The sequence below is a fragment of the Schistocerca americana genome, chromosome X (genome assembly GCF_021461395.2).
Source record: "Schistocerca americana isolate TAMUIC-IGC-003095 chromosome X, iqSchAmer2.1, whole genome shotgun sequence".
Lineage (NCBI taxonomy): Eukaryota > Metazoa > Arthropoda > Insecta > Orthoptera > Acrididae > Schistocerca > Schistocerca americana.
Genome location: NC_060130.1, coordinates 480,730,084 through 480,750,110, shown reverse-complemented (window position 1 = coordinate 480,750,110; position 20,027 = coordinate 480,730,084). Strand labels below are relative to the sequence as shown.

Sequence of the window (20,027 nt, the reverse complement as noted above, 5' to 3'; positions counted from 1 at the left end):
ATGGTTTTTCTGCCCTAGAGTCCACATACTGACCAAGGGAGAATGCTGATACCTATGTAGATTTCATGGTACAGGATTCTCTAGCCCCAGCAACCTGTAGTAGTGAGTCGTTGAAGGCTGGCACCCAGCAGCTGCCGAGGTGACTGCCCTTAGTTTGTTCCATCCTACTCATTCCCCATCGTGACCCTTTTCCAATGGAATGTTCATGGCATTAGATCCAACAAGGAGGAATTACAGCTGCTCTTGGAATCGCAGCATCCAGTTGTTTTTGGCCTCCAAGAAATGTAATTGCATCCTCACAACCACTTTGACCTCTCATATTTCCTTCTGGTACAGTTTGGCCTTCCCCCTGAGGACAGCATTCCATGTCTTGGGGAAGGCATGCTGCTCATTCTGGTTGACAACCATAACCAAATATTCTCGTTGAACACCCAGCTGCAAACTGTAAGTTCGCATTTCTCTTCCTCATTTCACCTTTTCTATTTGTAACCCTTCATCATTTACTGTCACCAGAACAGATTTACTCGAGCCTATTGGTCAGCTCTCTCACCCGTTTTTGCTGATTGGTGACTTAAATGCCCACCACTATCTCTGGGGCTCTTCGAGAATATGTCAGAGAGGCTCCCTCTTGGCTGACCTTCTTGAACAACTCCACCTCATCTGTCTCAACACTGAAGCACCCACATTCCTTTCAGACTCCATGCACACCTATTTCTATTTGGACCTCTCATTCAAAACGGTTCAAATGGCTCTGAGCACTATGGGACTCAACTGCTGAGGTCATTAGTCCCCTAGAACTTAGAACTAGTTAAACCTAACTAACCTAAGGACATCACAAACATCCATGCCCGAGGCAGGATTCGAACCTGCGACCGTAGCGGTCTTGCGGTTCCAGACTGCAGTGCCTTTAACCGCACGGCCACTTCGGCCGGCTGGACCTCTCATTCTGCACTTGTCTGTTGTCTCTGACACATACTCGAGTGACCGTTTCCTGTGCACTATCTGTTTACTGACTCCTACCCCATCTACATGTAAACCCAATTGCCAGGTCAAGGCCAACTGGAGGCTTTACTCCTCCGTGATGACCTTCAGCAAACAACAAATCCTCAGTTGTGACAACCAGGTAGAGTATGTTATGAACGTTTCCATACAACTGCAGAATGTTCCATACCTCGCAATCCTTCTTTACTGCACTGTTTTCTGGCCTTCTGGTGGACTGAGGCATGTGGTGATATGATTCGCAGTAGAGACTTGCACTCCCACTTCTAACCATCACCTCATGATGGCAAACTGTATTTGCTGTAAACAGTTGCATACACAGTATCGTCACATTCTTCAAGATAGCAAAAAAGCTAGCTGAATTTCCTTTACTTGTTCTGTTAACAGTTCCACTCCTTCTTCCGACATGTGGGTCAACCTCCATCAGCTCTCTGGGACCAAGGTTTATTCTCTCATTTCTGTCCGGACTGTACCAGATAATGTCATTGTGAACCCGTGGGCTGCTGTTTTGTGGAGTTTTTGAGCTCTACCCATTATTGCCCCACCTTCCTCCCTGCAAAACGAATGGAGGAGGTTGAGGTGATATTCTTCCCCTTTCAGAATCATGAATGCTACGATGGTGCTTTTACTGTAATACTGTGAGGGAGCTTGGCTATGCTCTCACCTCATCCCAATCTTCCACCCCAGGGCCAGACGATGTTCACATTCAGATGTTGCAGCACCTCTCTCTTGTGGGTAAGCACTTTCTCCTTCATACATACAGTTGCATTTGGGCAGATGGTGCATTTCCCAGATGCCAGCATGAAGCCACTGTCATACACATACTCAAGCCTGGTAAGGACAAACACCCTCCTTCTAGCTACTACCCCATTTCCCTCACCAGCTCTGTTTACAAGGCGATGGAACATATGATTCATCGCAGACTGGTATGGTGGCAAGAGTCTCACAATCTACTAACCACTGCACAATGTGGATTTTGTGCACACCATTCTGCAGTTGACAATCTCATCGCTTTGTCAACCCATGTTGATGGTTTTCTGCAGAAATACCAGACTGTGGTCGTGTTTTTTTATTTGGAGAAAGCCTAGGACTCCTGCTTATCTTCTTTAATATAGCCATTAACCGTATTGTGGCCTGTACCAGGCATCTCCACAGACTTGTCTCCTTGAGTGGTGTCTTAAGCAATATCTCTATTGTCTTTACCTGAGCATTGACAATGGCTTTTGCTTTTCCAATGACAAAACCATTTGTATGAATTTCTGGTGGTGCAATGGGTTTCTTCCAGTGTCTATACATGTCGAGCCCATTGCTCTTCCATTTGCTGAAATTACGAGATTCCTGGGGTTCATGCTTGAACTTCCTTGGTCCTTGAAACTTTGTTGGTCCTCCCATGTCTTAACTGATTGCACACTGTACCCGGTCCCTCAGTGTCTAAGCAGTACTTACAAGGGAGCGGATTGGACCACCTTCCTTCATTTATACCAATCCCTTGTCTGTTCAAAACTAGACAATGGATGTTTTGTTTGTTCATTGGTATGTATCTTGGACTTCATTTGCTTCCCAGGGACACTACTCTGTATTTGATCTGTCACCGTATGTTTCACATGCAGCTTAGCGATAGCAACTTAGTGTATGCTGATGGCTTCAAAACTGACCATTGTGTTGGTTGTGTCTTCGTCATTGGCAGTGACTATTTTTGGTATCAGCTTCTAGAACACTGCCCGATTTTTACAGTAGAGCTCTTTGCCATCTATCAGGCCACCCAGTACATCTGGTGACACAGGCTTTTTAATCTGTCATATGCTCCGATTCTCTCAGTGGCCTTCAGAATCATCCCATAGAGCAGTGATGCCAAGAAAGTTGCCACTTGTTCACTGTTGAGAGAGACACCATGATGTTGATGTGAGCTCCTGGTCGCATCGGACTGAAGGTAAATATGGCTGCTTACACAGCTGCCAAAGCCGCTGTCCTACCACATCAGCCTGCTAGCTCTTCCATTCCTTCGGGCTATCTCCATGTTACTGTATGTTGACAGATGGTGACAGTTTGGCATCACCACTGGTCTTCTCTTCGCAGGAACAAGCCCTGGGGAACTAAACCTCTCCTGATGGCTTGGCCAATCTCCTTTTGGCCCTTTCATCATGAAATCATTATTTTAGGTAGGCTGCATATTGGGCACTGCCTTTTTAGCCATCACCATTTGTTAAATGGTGATCCCCCACTACTTTGTACTCATTGTCATCAATCTTTGACGGTTCACCATTTCCTGACCCAATGCCCTTTTTTTAACTGCTTTCATTTCAGTGTATGTTTGCCATCTGAGTTATTGGCTGTTTTAGCGAACAATGCACAGGCTGTCGATCATATTTTACGTTTTTTCCACTGTACCAATATGGCGAAGGACATTTAATCTTGGGCAGGGCAGGGGCACTACGAATGTAGTGTGTGAACATTAAGATGGGTCTCACGGGGAGCATGCAAGGGATAAGTCCCTGCAGCCGCACTGTCCTCTGTGCCCTCGGTGACTCAGATGGATAGAGTGTCTGCCATGTAAGCAGGAGATCCCAGGTCCAAGTCCTGGTCAGGGCACACATTTTCAACTGTCCCTGTTGATGTATATCAACATCTGTCAACAGCTTAGGGTCGTGATTTCATTATCGTTTCATTTAATCTTTGGTTAGGGGCCTCTGCTGTCTCTACAGTGTATTTTGTGGACCTTTCTCCAAGGGGGAGTCCTCGTTTTTAGCACTCTTTCATTCTGTCAGTTGGGCTTAGCATATAGTTGCTTTTAAATTTTTTTTTCTTATTAACATTCTAATGTTATGACATGGGTGCTTATGACCTCAATTGTTTTTGCACCCTAGAGGAAGAAAAAAAAAATGGTGTACCAAGTTCTGTCGCATTTGTTGCATTCCAAAGGTGGAATTTAATTTATAATAATGGATGCTATATTTTCTCACTTGGATGGTAGAAACAGCTCTTGGCTGAAGCTGTTGGTTGGCTCATGTGAGAAACATCTGTCACAGTGAGGTCGTGACTCACCACGTGTATGAAGCTAGCTTCTGTCTGATTATGTGTGGAAATTGTATATTATTAAGCTACACTACCAGTATTCTTAATTTTCCCCCTATTTCCTGCTCTGATTTTCCCCCTAACAAAGGAGCAACTTTTGGTGTGTAATTGATGTGCCTAAATCTGATCTGTTACTCCTTATAAATGCACACACCTTTTCAGCTGGAAATATTATTAACATTCATCTTTTACTAATGTCAAGTGACAAACATATTCATTAGCATATTTGCACCACAAGCTGGTACATTGGTATATAGCATATTGCACAATAGTTTTGACATATTTCTGTTTAGCATTGCATACTGATGTCAAGTATTTATTATTCTCTTTTACTTGTATTACTTACAGTTTTTCTAAGTTGTCACATAACATCGTCTTTTTGGAGATATAATTTTCATAAACGTGAGAAGTGAATAGGTTCAACTCCCTCTTTAGATACAAAAGAAAAAGCTGTTGTTATTAAATCTCTGATCAAATTTTGTGAACAATACACTAACAGTTTTATTTTCAACCTGCTGCTGATTGATCCTACCATATCTCTTACTGGCCACTCTTGGCTCCTCTCATGCACTATTATCTTGTCAACCTCGTATCAGCTATTCTCCTCCATGACCAATATGTCCTGCCTTTCATTTCCTTTCCTTTAATTTTTCTCTTCCCTTCCCCTTCCACCTTTCTTACCTTAATATATTTTTATATCTAACACTTCGTTTTAAGGAAAACATTGATTGCTACTCACTGGAAAGATAACACGTTGAGTTGCAGACAGGCACAACAAGACACTTACTCATAGCTTTCGGCCAAAATCTTCTTCAGTAAAGGAAAAACACACACACATATATATATATATATATATATATATATATATATATATATATATATACACACACATTCACACAAGCAAGTGCACATCACACACACATGACTGGCATCTCCAGCAGCTGGGACTGGAATGCATTCTGGTCCAAGTTGCCAGAGATGGCAGTCGTGTGTTCGTGAAGTGTGATTGCTTCTGTGAATATGTGTGTGTGTGTGTGTGTGTGTGTGTGTGTGTGTGTGTGTGTGTGTGTGTGTTTCCTTTATTGAAGAAGTCTTTGGCTGAAAGCTATGGAGTTTCCATTGTTTAACACTTTATTTTATTTATTACAGATGCTTTAAGTTTAGATTGTAGTGTTTCATCCTTAGTAGTGAAACTTTTTTGTTTTATCATCTTTTTTTTATTTTTATTTATTTATTTTTCAGGGTGTGATTCCTATTCTACTGAGTTATGTACTCAGAGAAAGGCAGAGTGAAAAACTTGTTATGAGTTCACTAGTAACGCTGACCAATATAGCAGCTCTTCCAGATTGGCATGATGAGTATTATTCTTTGTTACACACTCTCTACAATCTCGTGGATTCAGCCCCCCCTCAGATGAAGCTGCAGGCTCTTAAACTTCTGGTGAATCTTTCCTGCAATGAGGATATGGTGCCTAGTCTACTTGCAGCTCAGGTAAGCCATGTGCATGTGCCAGCATTGCACCCATGATTTAATTCAGCCCAAGGTGCTTCTATGCATTTTGAGTGTTATTTATCAGTAGACTGTAACATAACAATATATTCACATTTTGGCAATCCTCAGATGTTTTGTGTAAAGTTTATCATTCTTTCAACATTTCTTTTATGAAATGTTGTCAAAATTAATAACTTTGTGTTACATATGGATGTAGACTGTGCTTGCAGTTTTGGCTAATGAGTGTCCTCAAGGTACCTAAACATGTCACTCCTTTCTCTGCAGCTTGAACTGGTGAGGTTTAATAGCCATTGGTGTCTGTTTGCATGCTGATTGGTTGCTGCAGATTTCATTCATGCATTTGGTGCAAAAGATGATGTTTATTGATGTGAAGAAGAATTATTAACTTTTGGTGGACCACTTTCCTTTCTGTTTCAATTATTAGCATGTTTCTGAATTTTAATGGCTTATTTAAATAGTAAAGCCTGATAATTATAAAATTTGTACTGAGCTTGCATCTCTGCATATTTCACCATCCTGAATATTCAACAATAATGTTTCAAGTTCAGCTGTAATTTCACATGCAAAATTTTCACTGACAGTTAGTAGATACATTGAACTTTTGGCATTTCATTACTAAATCCTAAAATGATCAGTGTATAAAGAATTTACATTTCACTCAATGTTCAGTATGTTATGCTCACCAAACATACTACACAGTCTGTTATTGCAGAAAATGGCAGAAAATACAAATAATCATCTCAGATTTTTGAAGATTATGGTCTTATCTGTAATGAAGCACACTCTGAAAAAGCTGAACAAATATCTAGTCAGGTTTCAAAGTGATGCAAAGACAAGCAACTTCTTTAAAATATCCAGGAAGTTGTTATTGTGCACTTCACAAAATGCAAAAACCTATTATTGTGTTATTACAATATCAGTGAGTCATATCTAGAATTAGTCAACTCGCAAATACCTGTTTGTAACAACTTGTGAGGATAAAAAATGGGATGATCATGTGAACTGAATTGTAGTTTATGCTGTCTACAAAGGAGAGAATATTGCAAGTGTTTGTGGGACACCAACCAAGTTGGTCTAATGGAAGATATCAAACACATACCAAGGAGGGCAGAAGAAATGGTCATGTGTTTGTTTGACTCATGGGAGAGTATCCCAGAAATGCTGAAAAATCTGAACTGGCAAACCCTTGACAATATACACTCCTGGAAATGGAAAAAAGAACACATTGACACCGGTGTGTCAGACCCACCATACTTGCTCCGGACACTGCGAGAGGGCTGTACAAGCAATGATCACACGCACGGCACAGCGGACACACCAGGAACCGTGGTGTTGGCCGTCGAATGGCGCTAGCTGCGCAGCATTTGTGCACCGCCGCCGTCAGTGTCAGCCAGTTTGCTGTGGCATACGGAGCTCCATCGCAGTCTTTAACACTGGTAGCATGCCGCGACAGCGTGGACGTGAACCGTATGTGCAGTTGACGGACTTTGAGCGAGGGCGTATAGTGGGCATGCGAGAGGCCGGGTGGACGTACCGCCGAATTGCTCAACACGTGGGGCGTGAGGTCTCCACAGTACATCGATGTTGTCGCCAGTGGTCGGCGGAAGGTGCACGTGCCCGTCGACCTGGGACCGGACCGCAGCGACGCATGGATGCACGCCAAGACCGTAGGATCCTACGCTGTGCCGTAGGGGACCGCACCGCCACTTCCCAGCAAATTAGGGACACTGTTGCTCCTGGGGTATCGGCGAGGACCATTCGCAACCGTCTCCATGAAGCTGGGCTACGGTCCCGCACACCGTTAGGCCGTCTTCCGCTCACGCCCCAACATCGTGCAGCCCGCCTCCAGTGGTGTCGCGACAGGCGTGAATGGAGGGACGAATGGAGACGTGTCGTCTTCAGCGATGAGAGTCGCTTCTGCCTTGGTGCCAATGATGGTCGTATGCGTTTTTGGTGCCGTGCAGGTGAGCGCCACAATCAGGACTGCATACGACCGAGGCACACAGGGCCAACACCCGGCATCATGGTGTGGGGAGCGATCTCCTACACTGGCCGTACACCACTGGTGATCGTCGAGGGGACACTGAATAGCGCACGGTACATCCAAACCGTCATCGAACCCATCGTTCTACCATTCCTAGACCGGCAAGGGAACTTGCTGTTCCAACAGGACAATGCACGTCCGCATGTATCCCGTGCCACCCAACGTGCTCTAGAAGGTGTAAGTCAACTACCCTGGCCAGCAAGATCTCCGGATCTGTCCCCCATTGAGCATGTTTGGGACTGGATGAAGCGTCGTCTCACGCGGTCTGCACGTCCAGCACGAACGCTGGTCCAACTGAGGCGCCAGGTGGAAATGGCATGGCAAGCCGTTCCACAGGACTACATCCAGCATCTCTACGATCGTCTCCATGGGAGAATAGCAGCCTGCATTGCTGCGAAAGGTGGATATACACTGTACTAGTGCCGACATTGTGCATGCTCTGTTGCCTGTGTCTATGTGCCTGTGGTTCTGTCAGTGTGATCATGTGATGTATCTGACCCCAGGAATGTGTCAATAAAGTTTCCCCTTCCTGGGACAATGAATTCACGGTGTTCTTATTTCAATTTCCAGGAGTGTACATCAACTATCCCACAAAGGCATTTAAGCAGTCAGTTTTCCTGTGCGACATATGTGGATGGAATGAATTGTAATAGAGAATAGGAAACACTTTGGATGATGTCCTATTTTTGCATACTGAAAGGAATGACAGGTGTTCTAAAATATGTGGTTTTTTGATTGGAACTATTATCATCAGTTAAGCTGTCTAATAACAAAGAGTCTGAAAGAATATTCAATTACAGCTGTACAGAATTCCTATGTAAGAAGAGGCTCCATGATTTGCAGAGAATTTATAGACTTCACTGCTGTAGGTCTAAAGAAGAAACCACACCATTAGGGAGTCTCTCAAATAGAAAACATAATTAAATGAGTCATTGGTGTATTAGATAAAACAGGTGCTTTTACATTTACCTTCAACTCAGGCAGTTTTTTATTTATTTATTTATTTATTTCCTGCAAGGAAAAACACTGTTACATCTGACTTATGGTACGATGACACATGCTAAACCCAATGACGTGCTTTAAGTACGAGTGTATGAGAATATCGAGTTGGCCCACAAGGGACAGCCTACTGGTGGGAACTGTTGTATGGCCACATATGAACATATTTCATTATGCTCATTCTCTCAGGATTCTGTTAACTGCTCAGGAAATCACCCAGTGTATATCAAGAAGTGTCCATTGTTTGTAAAAGAAACAATTATCCAGTAATTTCAATTAAAAAAGTGGATTTTTAATTGCTGAAGAGAAAAAATTGTTTACATCACTGCAACTCCCCAATGTTCATGTCACCATTCACCCGGCCATGAAAATTACAGTGAGGAACACATACATATTGATAATATTAAAATTTTAGAAGCTAGATCAATAGTGTAGCAATCCACAGTCTGTGTTGATAAATATGAAAATTTTCTACCATGAAGCAATTGACTTCCTATAATAAGACAGAGACTGCACAGTTTCTTTAGTAAGAAACACACACAATTAAGCATCTAAATATGAAGAAAATTAACATCTCACACAGGGATGCAGAAGGAAATTAAGACCCTGTACCTCTAGTTTCCCTGCTCATTCACTCCAGCTCAGAAAATAATTACACACCAGCAGTGAGTGCCTGAATGCAAACACAGTACACAAGTCGTTAATAAACACAAATTAAAAACTTTGCCTCTGAAACCTTATGTTGCATCAGGATGATGACTTATCTGGAAATTTGAGACTTTTTAGGCAAACAGAATTTATTGGTAAAGTCGGGAAATTTTGTAAGATTAGAGAAACCTGAGAGAGTGTTCTGGAAGTTGAATTGTTTGTTAATGGAAATATATATTCCATGTCATTTTGTTACAAATTATTCTGAGCTTCTGCTTCAGAAATGATCTGCTCTGTAGTCATGTAAGTAAAGGCAAAGATGACCACTGAATTGTTGTAATGTGTGTTGCTTGATCACTGTCACCTGTGGCATCCTCACTGACCTTGAGAATCTTTGTCTTTGCCATGTGTTTGTGTATGTATGTATGTATGTATGTATGTATGTATGTATGATTATGCGTCTGATGTCGTGCATAAATAAAGTCTATTTATTATACATTCCATTGACAACAGTTTGTAGCATGTCCCTGTGACAGATCCTCATATGCTTGAGATTATCACATAATGACACAGTGTGGCACTGAATAGTAATGGGTGACAATAATGAAGGAATTTACAGGGATGAAAAGAACTTGTAACATACAAAATTGTTGATAAATTTGGAAATTCTAGTTGAACTTGGAATACAATGAAGGCTTTCACAACCGGATGGACCACGGCCATATAACCCGGAAGAATTATCAACAACAGAACTTGGAATAATCACTGATAAGTGTCATGGCAACTCAAAAACTTGCATTGTGGCCATGAAAAGTAGTGAATTGAAACTTACTCTCATCTCCAATGGAAGTTGGGTCAGGAAAATGTGGAATGTCATCATTGAAAAGCATAGAAATTTCAGGAAATCTTTGGATGAAACAAAGTTGCCAGCCTGCATCAAAGCCTGTAGGATAAGTATGTTTGTGTGACTGAAAATTCTTGGTTGATGACTGGATGTTCCCACACTACATGTACCTATGTCACACTGGAAAACAGTAGCAACTTAAAGACTGCTGAGGATTTTGTTACCTATTACACCAACTAAATCATTTACTCATGTGGTTTTGATGTTGTTTCCAATAGAGTACTAAAAATTTGTTCTCATTATAATAAGCCCAGTCTAATCTGAAGTATAAGGTATTTCTCCAGAGAGATTGAAATATGTCATTGTTAAATCCCTCTTTTAAGGATACAGGGTACTTTTCCGGCTCAATATTATCTAAAAATCAACACCTATTTCTTTCAGGCACTGTTTATAATGTATATGTTTTACAGATTTTTTGTTAATACCAGGTAATGCAGCACACTTTCTAAACAGATTAGAAATATCTTGAATATTTTTAACCTGCTTAGAGTTTTAAAAAAATTACAAAGAAATTGATGGTTTTTTTTCCAAAATGCTTCCTCAAATTGAGGTACCATTTAATCCAATGTTATACATTTGAAGCAGACCAAATTTTGACCATATATGTATGACATGATGGCTGAGGTATTAGACCTATTTAATTCCACCTATTATGTATATTACAAGGATTAAAAAATATCACATCTTACATTATAATTTTTTCCTAATAAAAACGTTATTTTTCTATAATTTAGTTGATTCTGCAATAAAGCTTAAGTCTGCTACATAAGGTGGACTATTGCAAGTTACAGAAAAAAATGAGAGCAATGTTTTATAAACTTTACAAAATATTTGTACCTGAAATCTGAAAAATACAACTTGTGGGAAATTGCGAATGAAGATATGAGTCCAATTAAAATGTGCCTCAGAACATTCCTGAACCATAGACTTCATCCTGCAGCATTTCTTCATCTTCAAGCTTCCCCTTGGCATTCCTTTTAGCACTTCTTGCTTCTTTGGTAACTTGTAGAGCGAATCGTTCATCTGCATGCACCCGTTGTCTGTCACACGCAAGCAATTGATCCTGCGTATTAGAGAAACATTTTATCCCTAAATTTCCCAGGCTTCCAACCCTCCTATCTCTCCATCATTGAAACATATCACTGCATCTACTACACCAACTTTTAATGTATTCAGACCACAAAAACATTCTTGGGTAATCTTTCCCATATACAATGGTTGAAACTTTCATTTGTGTTCGGAGTGCCCCCATGAAGACATTTACTAAGCGAAACAGGGCCAGTCAGGTCTCTAAAAATTGGTTTTATTTCATTCATAACAGGCTCTGGAAGAGAATAGTTATGATGGTATATTTGATCACTTTATTTTGCTTTTTGGTAACCACACCAAGAATCTGCTCCTTTAGGGCAAAGTCCAGGATGATCATCTGTGGACAACTTATGAAAGTAGATGGCCCATACAGTTTTTCTCATTGCTGTAACATCATTCAGAGGTGCTGTTTGTCTAATGGGCTGTCCATAATAACTCTGAATAAGATCTATTTCAGTTTCTGTCAATCTGCCTTGGCCAGATAGAGACTTTCCATCAGATAGCAACTTCCCTTTCATTTCTCTTCATAGCTTCCTCAATCTAGCACCCATCCTCTTTTGCACATGTCCACAACACTCCAGTTTTGTCACCAAGGTATCACCATAAACATTGAACTCATTAATTTTATCGAAAGCTTTAGAGTCCCCAATGCCTAGGTACCTCATATATCTAACATTGTAAACAGGCACCGACCTCTGAAATATTTTTAAGGCTCCACCACACTCTGTTCCTCTACTGTAACTATCATAATGCTTAAGACACAACTACCAAGGCATCTAAAATATTTTTATGTACTTGCTGAACCTGCTGGGAGGAGGAGGAAGGTCCATCAAATCACAAAACGTTTGAGCAGCCTTTTCTCCTTTTTGTATTGCACACATTGCATGTACTAACTTCAAATTCACATCATATGAATTATGCAAAATGTTCGAAGTCATTTTCGAGGTAGATTTATTGTAGGATCTACACACAACAACTAATTTTAATGCTAAACCCTTCATGATACTACATCATTACATTGTTTACATTTCGCCACATCCTTTATCAAAGAAGATAAGATTTGAATCAGCAGGAGGTGAGCCATGTGGGAGTTTCTTCCCTGAAGAACTGGTACATAGGTTACTTTCAACAGTGTGACTTTCTTTGTTTGTGAACTGGTTACCACGGAATTTCCTTTTATTGAATTTCTTGATGTGTGGCATAGTTCATATTTATTGCACACTAAAGGATACGTACTTCCACAAATATATGTAGCACTGTCTGCCCCGTTAGCTGAGTGGCCAGTGTGATGGATTGCTGTCCTACAGGCCCGGGTTCGATTCCCGGCTGGGTCGGGGATTTTCTCCGCTCAGGGACTGGGTGTTGTGCTGTCTTCTTCATCATTTCATTCCCATCTGACACGCAGGCCGCCCAATGTGCCGTCGAATGTAATAAGACCTGCTCCAAGGCGGATGGACCTGCCCCTCAATGGGCCTTCCGGCCAATGATGCCAAACGCTTGTTTCCATTTCCATGTAGCACTTGGGCAACAAACATCCAGCAACATGTGAACAAACTGCTTCAGTGAAACAAAAGTAAATACTAGCAATAAATATATATATATATATATATATATATATATATATGTCATTTTTCATTTGAAACTGTATAATGTATATATCAATGTAATCAGGAAAGACTATAGAATTTAATAAAGTCATAAACAAATTTCAATTTTTCCACCATTTATAAGTACTCTGAATCCTTAAGAAAGGTGGTAAGAGAGATGTCAATAACTACAGACCTGTTTCACTGCTGACATCATGTTCCAAAAGTTTTGAGAAGGGACTCTGTTCTAGAATAATATCTCACTTAGCAACAATAATATCCTCACCCAATCATAATTTGGGCTTCAGAAGGTTTGTTCTACTGAGAATGCCATTTGCATGTTCACTCACCAGCTTTTACAAGCATTAAATAATAAAATAGCCCTGGTTGCGCATTTTACTGTGTGGATCACAGTATTCTCCTAGGCAAATTGAAGTTTTATGGGATTGGAAGTGTACCCAACCAATGGATAATGCCATATCTAACCAAAATAATGCATGAAGTTGTACTTACTAATTCAACAAATATAGTCTGCTGACATAATTCTGACTGGAGAGAAATTACGTATGTGGTTCCCCAAGGCTCAGTCATAGGTTTTCTGTTGCTCCTCATGTATGTAAACAATCTTCTGTCTATTATACAACAAGCAGAATTAGTTCTTTTTGCAGATTACACTAGTACTGTAATCTGTCCAAGAATACATAAAGAGACATAAGATATGATAAACAAAGTTCTTAAAAGTATCATTGACTGGTTTTCTGTGAATGGTCTCTCCCTCACTTTTGAAAAGACACAACATATTAATTTCTGCACTTCTAGTGGTACTACACCACTGATAAACATAGCACATGGGGAGGAAATAATAAACAGAGTGAAAACTTCAAAATTCTTAGGGGTCCATATTGTTGAGAATCTACATTGGAAAAAACGCTTTTTGGAACTCCTAAAACAACTTAATTCAGGCACATTTGCACATAGAATTATTTCAACTCTTGGAGAGAGACAAATCAGTAAGTTGACATATTTTGCATTTTTCATTAATTAATGTCATATGGAATATTGTTCTGGGGTAAATCAACTTAAAAAATGAAAATCTTCATTGCACACCAACATACTCTAATATGTGGTGCTCACCCATGAGTGTTTTGTAGACATTTCTTTAAGAAGTTGGGCATTCTGTCTAATACTTCACAGTATATTTACTTCCTCATGAAGTTTGTTGTAAATAATCCTCAACAATTCAGAAGAAACAATTATGTACATAATTACAATACCAGAAGGAAAAATTACATTCATTACTTCACATTAAGATTGTCTTTAGCACAAAAAGGGATGCACAATGCTGCAACAAAAATTTTTGATCATTTACCTAGTAATGTAAAATGCCTGACAGACAGCAAAGCAAGCAAAGTAAAATTTGAAAACAAACTGAGAAAGTTTCTCCTTGACAACTCCTGTTATTCCATAGAACAGTTTCTATTACCGTAGTTTCTAAAAGGTGGTGGGCAGAACTTACTAGCTCACAACTTATGTATAACTTTTCTCTTTTTGGAAAAGAAGAAGAAACAACTTAGAAATGTTCTGAGTGTAACCATATGCACAAGTTAATTTGCAATGTGAATTTGAAATGACTCATTTCTCATCATTATGATCTATCATGCAAAATGATCCATGGAACATGAAACTAATTAACTAACAGGCAAGATTAGATTAGATTAGATTAATACTACTTCCATGGATCATGAATACGATATTTCGTAATGATGTGGAATGAGTCAAATTTTCCAATACATGACATAATTAAGTTATTTTAACAACATAATTAAGTTAATATAACAACGTTTTTTAATTTTTTTTAATAATTTTTTTGTTTGGTTTTTTTTTCTTTTTTTTTCTTTTTTTTTCTTAATTTATATCTAAAAATTCCTTTATGGAGTAGAAGGAGTTGTCATTCAGAAATTCTTTTAATTTCTTCTTAAATACTTGTTGGTTATCTGTCAGACTTTTGATACTATTTGGTAAGTGACCAAAGACTTTAGTGGCAGTATAATTCACCCCTTTCTGTGCCAACATTAGATTTAATCTTGAATAGTGAAGATCATCCTTTCTCCTAGTATTGTAGTGAAGCACACTGCTATTACTTTTGAATTGGGTTTGGTTGTTAATAACAAATTTCATAAGAGAGTATATATACTGAGAAGCTACTGTGAATATCCCTAGATCCTTAAATAAATGTCTGCAGGATGATCTTGGGTGGACTCCAGCTATTATTCTGATTACACGCTTTTGTGCAATAAATACTTTATTCCTCAGTGATGAATTACCCCAAAATATGATGCCATATACAAGCAATGAGTGAAAATAGGTGTAGTAAGCTAATTTACTAAGATGTTTATCACCAGAATTTGCAATGACCCTTATTGCATAAGTTGCTGAACTCAAACGTTTCAGCAGATCATCCATGTTTTTCTTCCAATTTAATCTCTCATCAATGGACACACCTAAAAATTTTGAATATTCTACCTTAGCTATATGCTTCTGATTAAGGTCTTTATTTATTAATGGCGTCATACCATTTACTGTACGGAACTGTATGTACTGTGTGTTATCAAAATTCAGTTAGTCCATTTACAAGGAGCCACTTAGTAATTTTCTGAAAGACGCTATTGACAATTTCATCAGTTAATTCTTGTTTGTCAGGTGTGATTACTATACTTGTATCATCAGCAAAGAGAACTAACTTTGCCTCTTCATGAATATAGAATGGCAAGTCATTAATATATATTAAGAACAACAAAGGACCCAAGACCAACCCTTGTGGAACCCCATTCTTGATAGTTCCCCAGTTTGAGGAATGTGCTGATCTTTGCATATTATGAGAACTGGTTATTTCAACTTTGTGCACTCTTCCTGTTAGGTATGAATTAAACCATTTGTGCACTGTCCCACTCATGCCACAGTACTTGAGCTTGTATAGCAGAATTTCATGATTTACGCAATCAAAAGCCTTTGAGAGATCACAAAAAATCCCAATGGGTGGTGTTCGGTTATTCAGATCATTCAAAATTTGATTGGTCAAAGCATATATGGCATTTTCTGTTGAAAAACCTTTCTGGAAACCAAACTGACATTTTGTTAGTACTTCATTTTTACAGATATGTGAAGCGACTCTTGAATACATTACTTTCTCAAAAATTTTGGATAAAGCTGTTAGAAGGGAGAGTGGACGGTAATTGTTGACATCAGATCTATCCCCTTTTTTATGCAAAGGTATAACAATAGCATATTTCAGTCTATCAGGGAAAATACCCTGTTCCAGAGAGCTATTACACAGGTGGCTGAGAATCTTACTTATCTGTTGAGAACAAGCTTTTAGTATTTTGCTGGAAATGCCATCAATTCCATGTGAGTTTTTGCTTTTAAGCAAGTTTATTATTTTCCTAATTTCCAAGGGAGAAGTGGGTGAGATTTCAATTGTATCAAATTGCATAGGTATGGCCTCTTCCATTAACAGCCTAGCATCTTCTAATGAACACCTGGATCATACTACATCCACAACATTTAGAAAATGATTATTAAAAATATTTTCAACTTCTGACTTTTTGTTCGTAAAGTTTTTATTCAATTTGATGGTAATACTGTCTTCCTGTGCTCTTGGTTGACCTGTTTCTCTTTTAATAATATTCCAAATTGTTTTAATTTTATTATCAGAGTTGCTGATTTCAGACATGATACACATACTTCTGGATTTTTTAATAACTTTTCTTAATATAGCACAGTAGTTTTTATAATGGTTGATAGTTTCTGGGTCACTACTCTTTCTTGCTGTCAGGTACATTTCCCTTTTCCAATTACAAGATATTTTTATACCCTTAGTAAGCCATGGTTTGTTACATGGTTTCTTACGAGTATATTTAACTATTTTCTTGGGGAAGCAGTTTTCAAATGCATTTACAAAAGTGTGATGAAATAAATTATATTTTAAATTGGCATCAGGTTCACAGTACACCTCATCCCAGTCTAACTGCTGTAGGCTTTCCCTGAAATTTGCAATTGTTAAATCGTTGACTGAACGTACTACTTTGGAGGACTGTTTAATACTGCTGAATGGAGCTATATCATATATTGTAACTAGCTGTGCACCATGATCAGAAAGACCATTCTCAACAGGCTGAGCATTTATCTGGTTAAACTTATCTTGGTCTATAAAGAAGTTATCTATCAGTGAGCTGCTATCCTTTACCACCCGAGTAGGAAAATCAATAACGGGTGTCAAATTGAAAGAACCGAGTAATACTTCAAGCTCATTTTTCCTATTACCCTCTTTCAGAGAATCTGCATTGAAGTCCCCACAAATAATAATTTGCTTCCCCCTGTCTGACAGATAGCACAACAAGGAGTCCAAATTTTTCAGAAATAGATGAAAATTTCCTGATGGGGACTTATATACAGTTACAATTATAAATGTGCCTTTATTTAATTTAAGCTCACAGGCACATGCTTCTATATGTTTCTCTACACAAATTTTTTTTGTTTCTATACTTTTTGCACAATGATAACTTTTGACATGTATGGAAACTCCTCCTTTCTCCATATTTTCTCTAATTACACGTGCAGAGAGCTTATATCCACTTACATTTACCTTATCCATATCAGTAACAATGTGATGCTCAGACAGGCATAGTATATCTATTTCATCCTCAGCTTTTACATCTTCTAAACAAACCAGAAGCTCATCTGTTTTATTCTTAAACTCCCAATATTTTGATGAAATATACTTACATTATTTTTAATTATACTTTTACGAGAACCTTTCCTTATTCTAACATTTGCAGTACTCTCCTGTCTGAGTTTCTCATTGTGCTTAGGCCTAGTTCCTATACCAGTGGTCACATGGTGTTCATAGAGGCAGATGATGTCAACTGGGTTGGGTGACTTTAATTCATCAATGCAATTACCTAGGACTGAGATACAACTTGGTGAAGATAAAATTTCTGGTGATTGGTGAAAATTTATAATTGACAGCTGTGATTGGTGATCCAATGTGCTAGAATTGTGCTGTTTAATTTCTTTCCTAAACTGAAGATTTGTTTCAATCCTGACCTCTCGTAGAACTTGACATATTTCTGTCTTACCTATCCTAAAAAAGGTACTGCTCCAAAACCTGTAACCACTGGTATTTTACCATTCATGGCAGTGCCTCCCCCCCCCCCCTTAAATTGCCTGCTATTACCCCAGCCAGTTTACCCTTCCCTTTCCTGTTGAGATGTAGGCCGTGCCTGGTATAGTCCCACCTACTGAGAGAATCAACAGGAACCACACCAATATGAGCAAGGTAATGCACTTGTGTATAAAAAAGAAGTGTTGAAGTTTTTGTAATATCCCAGCATATGAATGACAGAGATCAGAGTTCAGTACCTAGTATGACACACAGTTGTAATACACCACTTATACCCATGAAAACTCACTTTATGCAAGTAGCAAACTGACTCATGCTAAGCTGGGAAAATGTAGGTGTTACATGTTGGTGCACTAAGTAGCAGTGTTTGGAAACATCCAAGTTGTAAAAAAAAAAAAAAAAAAAATGCAGAGTTATCACATGACCTTATTTGATTACAAGCTCAAGCTCAAAACTCGTGAAAGAGTGGACCATGGGGGAGAAGGGAGGGATGGTGTGGGGGGGGAGTGGTATTCATACAAAATGAAAAATAATTATAAATCATTTTCTGTTTCAGGCTCCTCGAAGGCTTATATATTTACTCGACCCATCTACAAATGAAGAAATACTGCTTCGAGTAACAACTCTCTTAGCGAATTTGACAACTGTTGCAAAGGACCAGAATTTGGATCCAACAATTGATTTGCCAGCAGAAGATAAAGCAGCTTCACCAGATACAATGTTAGTATTTTTAACACTCTGTGGCATTGTAAGTGTGAATATTTATAAGTTATATTATGGAAAATCTACCATCCTCTACGGGCAGTGGACAAAGTTAGCCATTTTGAGATTTCATTCTTTATATCTTATTCGTTCCTTTCTGTGAGGCAGATGGAACAATTTTGGCATCACATTTCATTGTGGAGCACTTAACCTTCTGTGTGATTAATCACCACCACCATACGTGTTATTTGTTGTATATTATTGTTATATTTTATAATCTCTGTATAACAATAACTCCAGAACAGGCAATAGCCTAATCCTTGAAAGAAACGTGACAATAACCTTTTCTCGTAAAGATAATGTGGAAATTCTCGTATTTTTGGAATACACCGACACCATCTTTTGTTTTTGCAGTTTACTATCACATTTCTGAAAGTATTCTGAGCGAGCGGTATCTGCAGTCACTGTGGTGTTCTGTTGATGTACCACAGTGTTGAACATTAGAGACTTCCAGCAAAACTGTGTGGTAGTAACTGCATAAAAAGTTTATGATAAAGCTGCAGATGAGAAACCTTGTGTAAACCCAGTGGTTCAAAGAGTGCAAAACCTGTGCAACTGACCAATGTAAACATGTAATATGTCTGAACTACGCTGTTCCTATAATATGATGTTTTTACTTAGATGGATCTGCTTGGAGAGACAGTGAGGATGAGTTATTTGATAACGATATTAGTAAGAACTCTTTCACAGGTTACAAAAGCAACTGTCTTAAGCAGCGTACATCAGCAGGTGTAACACTACAGTATTATGTTTGAAAAGAGATGTAATTGATAGTTTGTCTGAACCCAAAGGATTTGAAAGTGATATTGAAATACCTAGAAAAAAATAATGGTATAGACACAAATTTGATTGAAAAGAAACTGATTTTCGTCCACTTAATCACACATTTGATGAGTCACCTTCAGGACGCAACCATCAACAAGAGTGTGATCAAAGCATCCTGTCATTCTTCATGTTATTTTTCATAGAAGATACTGTGCTGATAAGTACACAGACTGGAGGTTTAAAGTCCCTCGATTTCTGTTTCATATATGAAGTACACAAAAAGTAAAAATATAGCATACACATCAGATAGATAAAAATAATAAGTGAGCGTCAATTTATTTATTATACTGAATTGTTCATGTATCAACAAAAAACATTCACACATCTCGATTTCTATTGCCTTGAAGACTTTATTGCACATATACACGCTAAAGGTACTGTTTCACACATTTCCAAAAATGGTTCACA

General features: G+C 38.8%; 1 protein-coding gene across 4 annotated transcripts in view; it reads left to right on the top strand.

Annotated features, from left to right (window-relative positions):
- Positions 1 to 20,027, top strand: part of LOC124555094 — a 246,868-nt gene that overhangs the window by 214,986 nt on the left and 11,855 nt on the right. For all 4 annotated transcript variants that reach the window (XM_047128892.1, XM_047128890.1, XM_047128891.1 and 1 more), the window contains exons 6-7: positions 5,314 to 5,562; positions 18,589 to 18,752. In XM_047128892.1, coding sequence (XP_046984848.1) covers positions 5,314 to 5,562; positions 18,589 to 18,752 — 413 coding nt within the window. The remainder of the gene's footprint in view (positions 1 to 5,313; positions 5,563 to 18,588; positions 18,753 to 20,027) is intronic.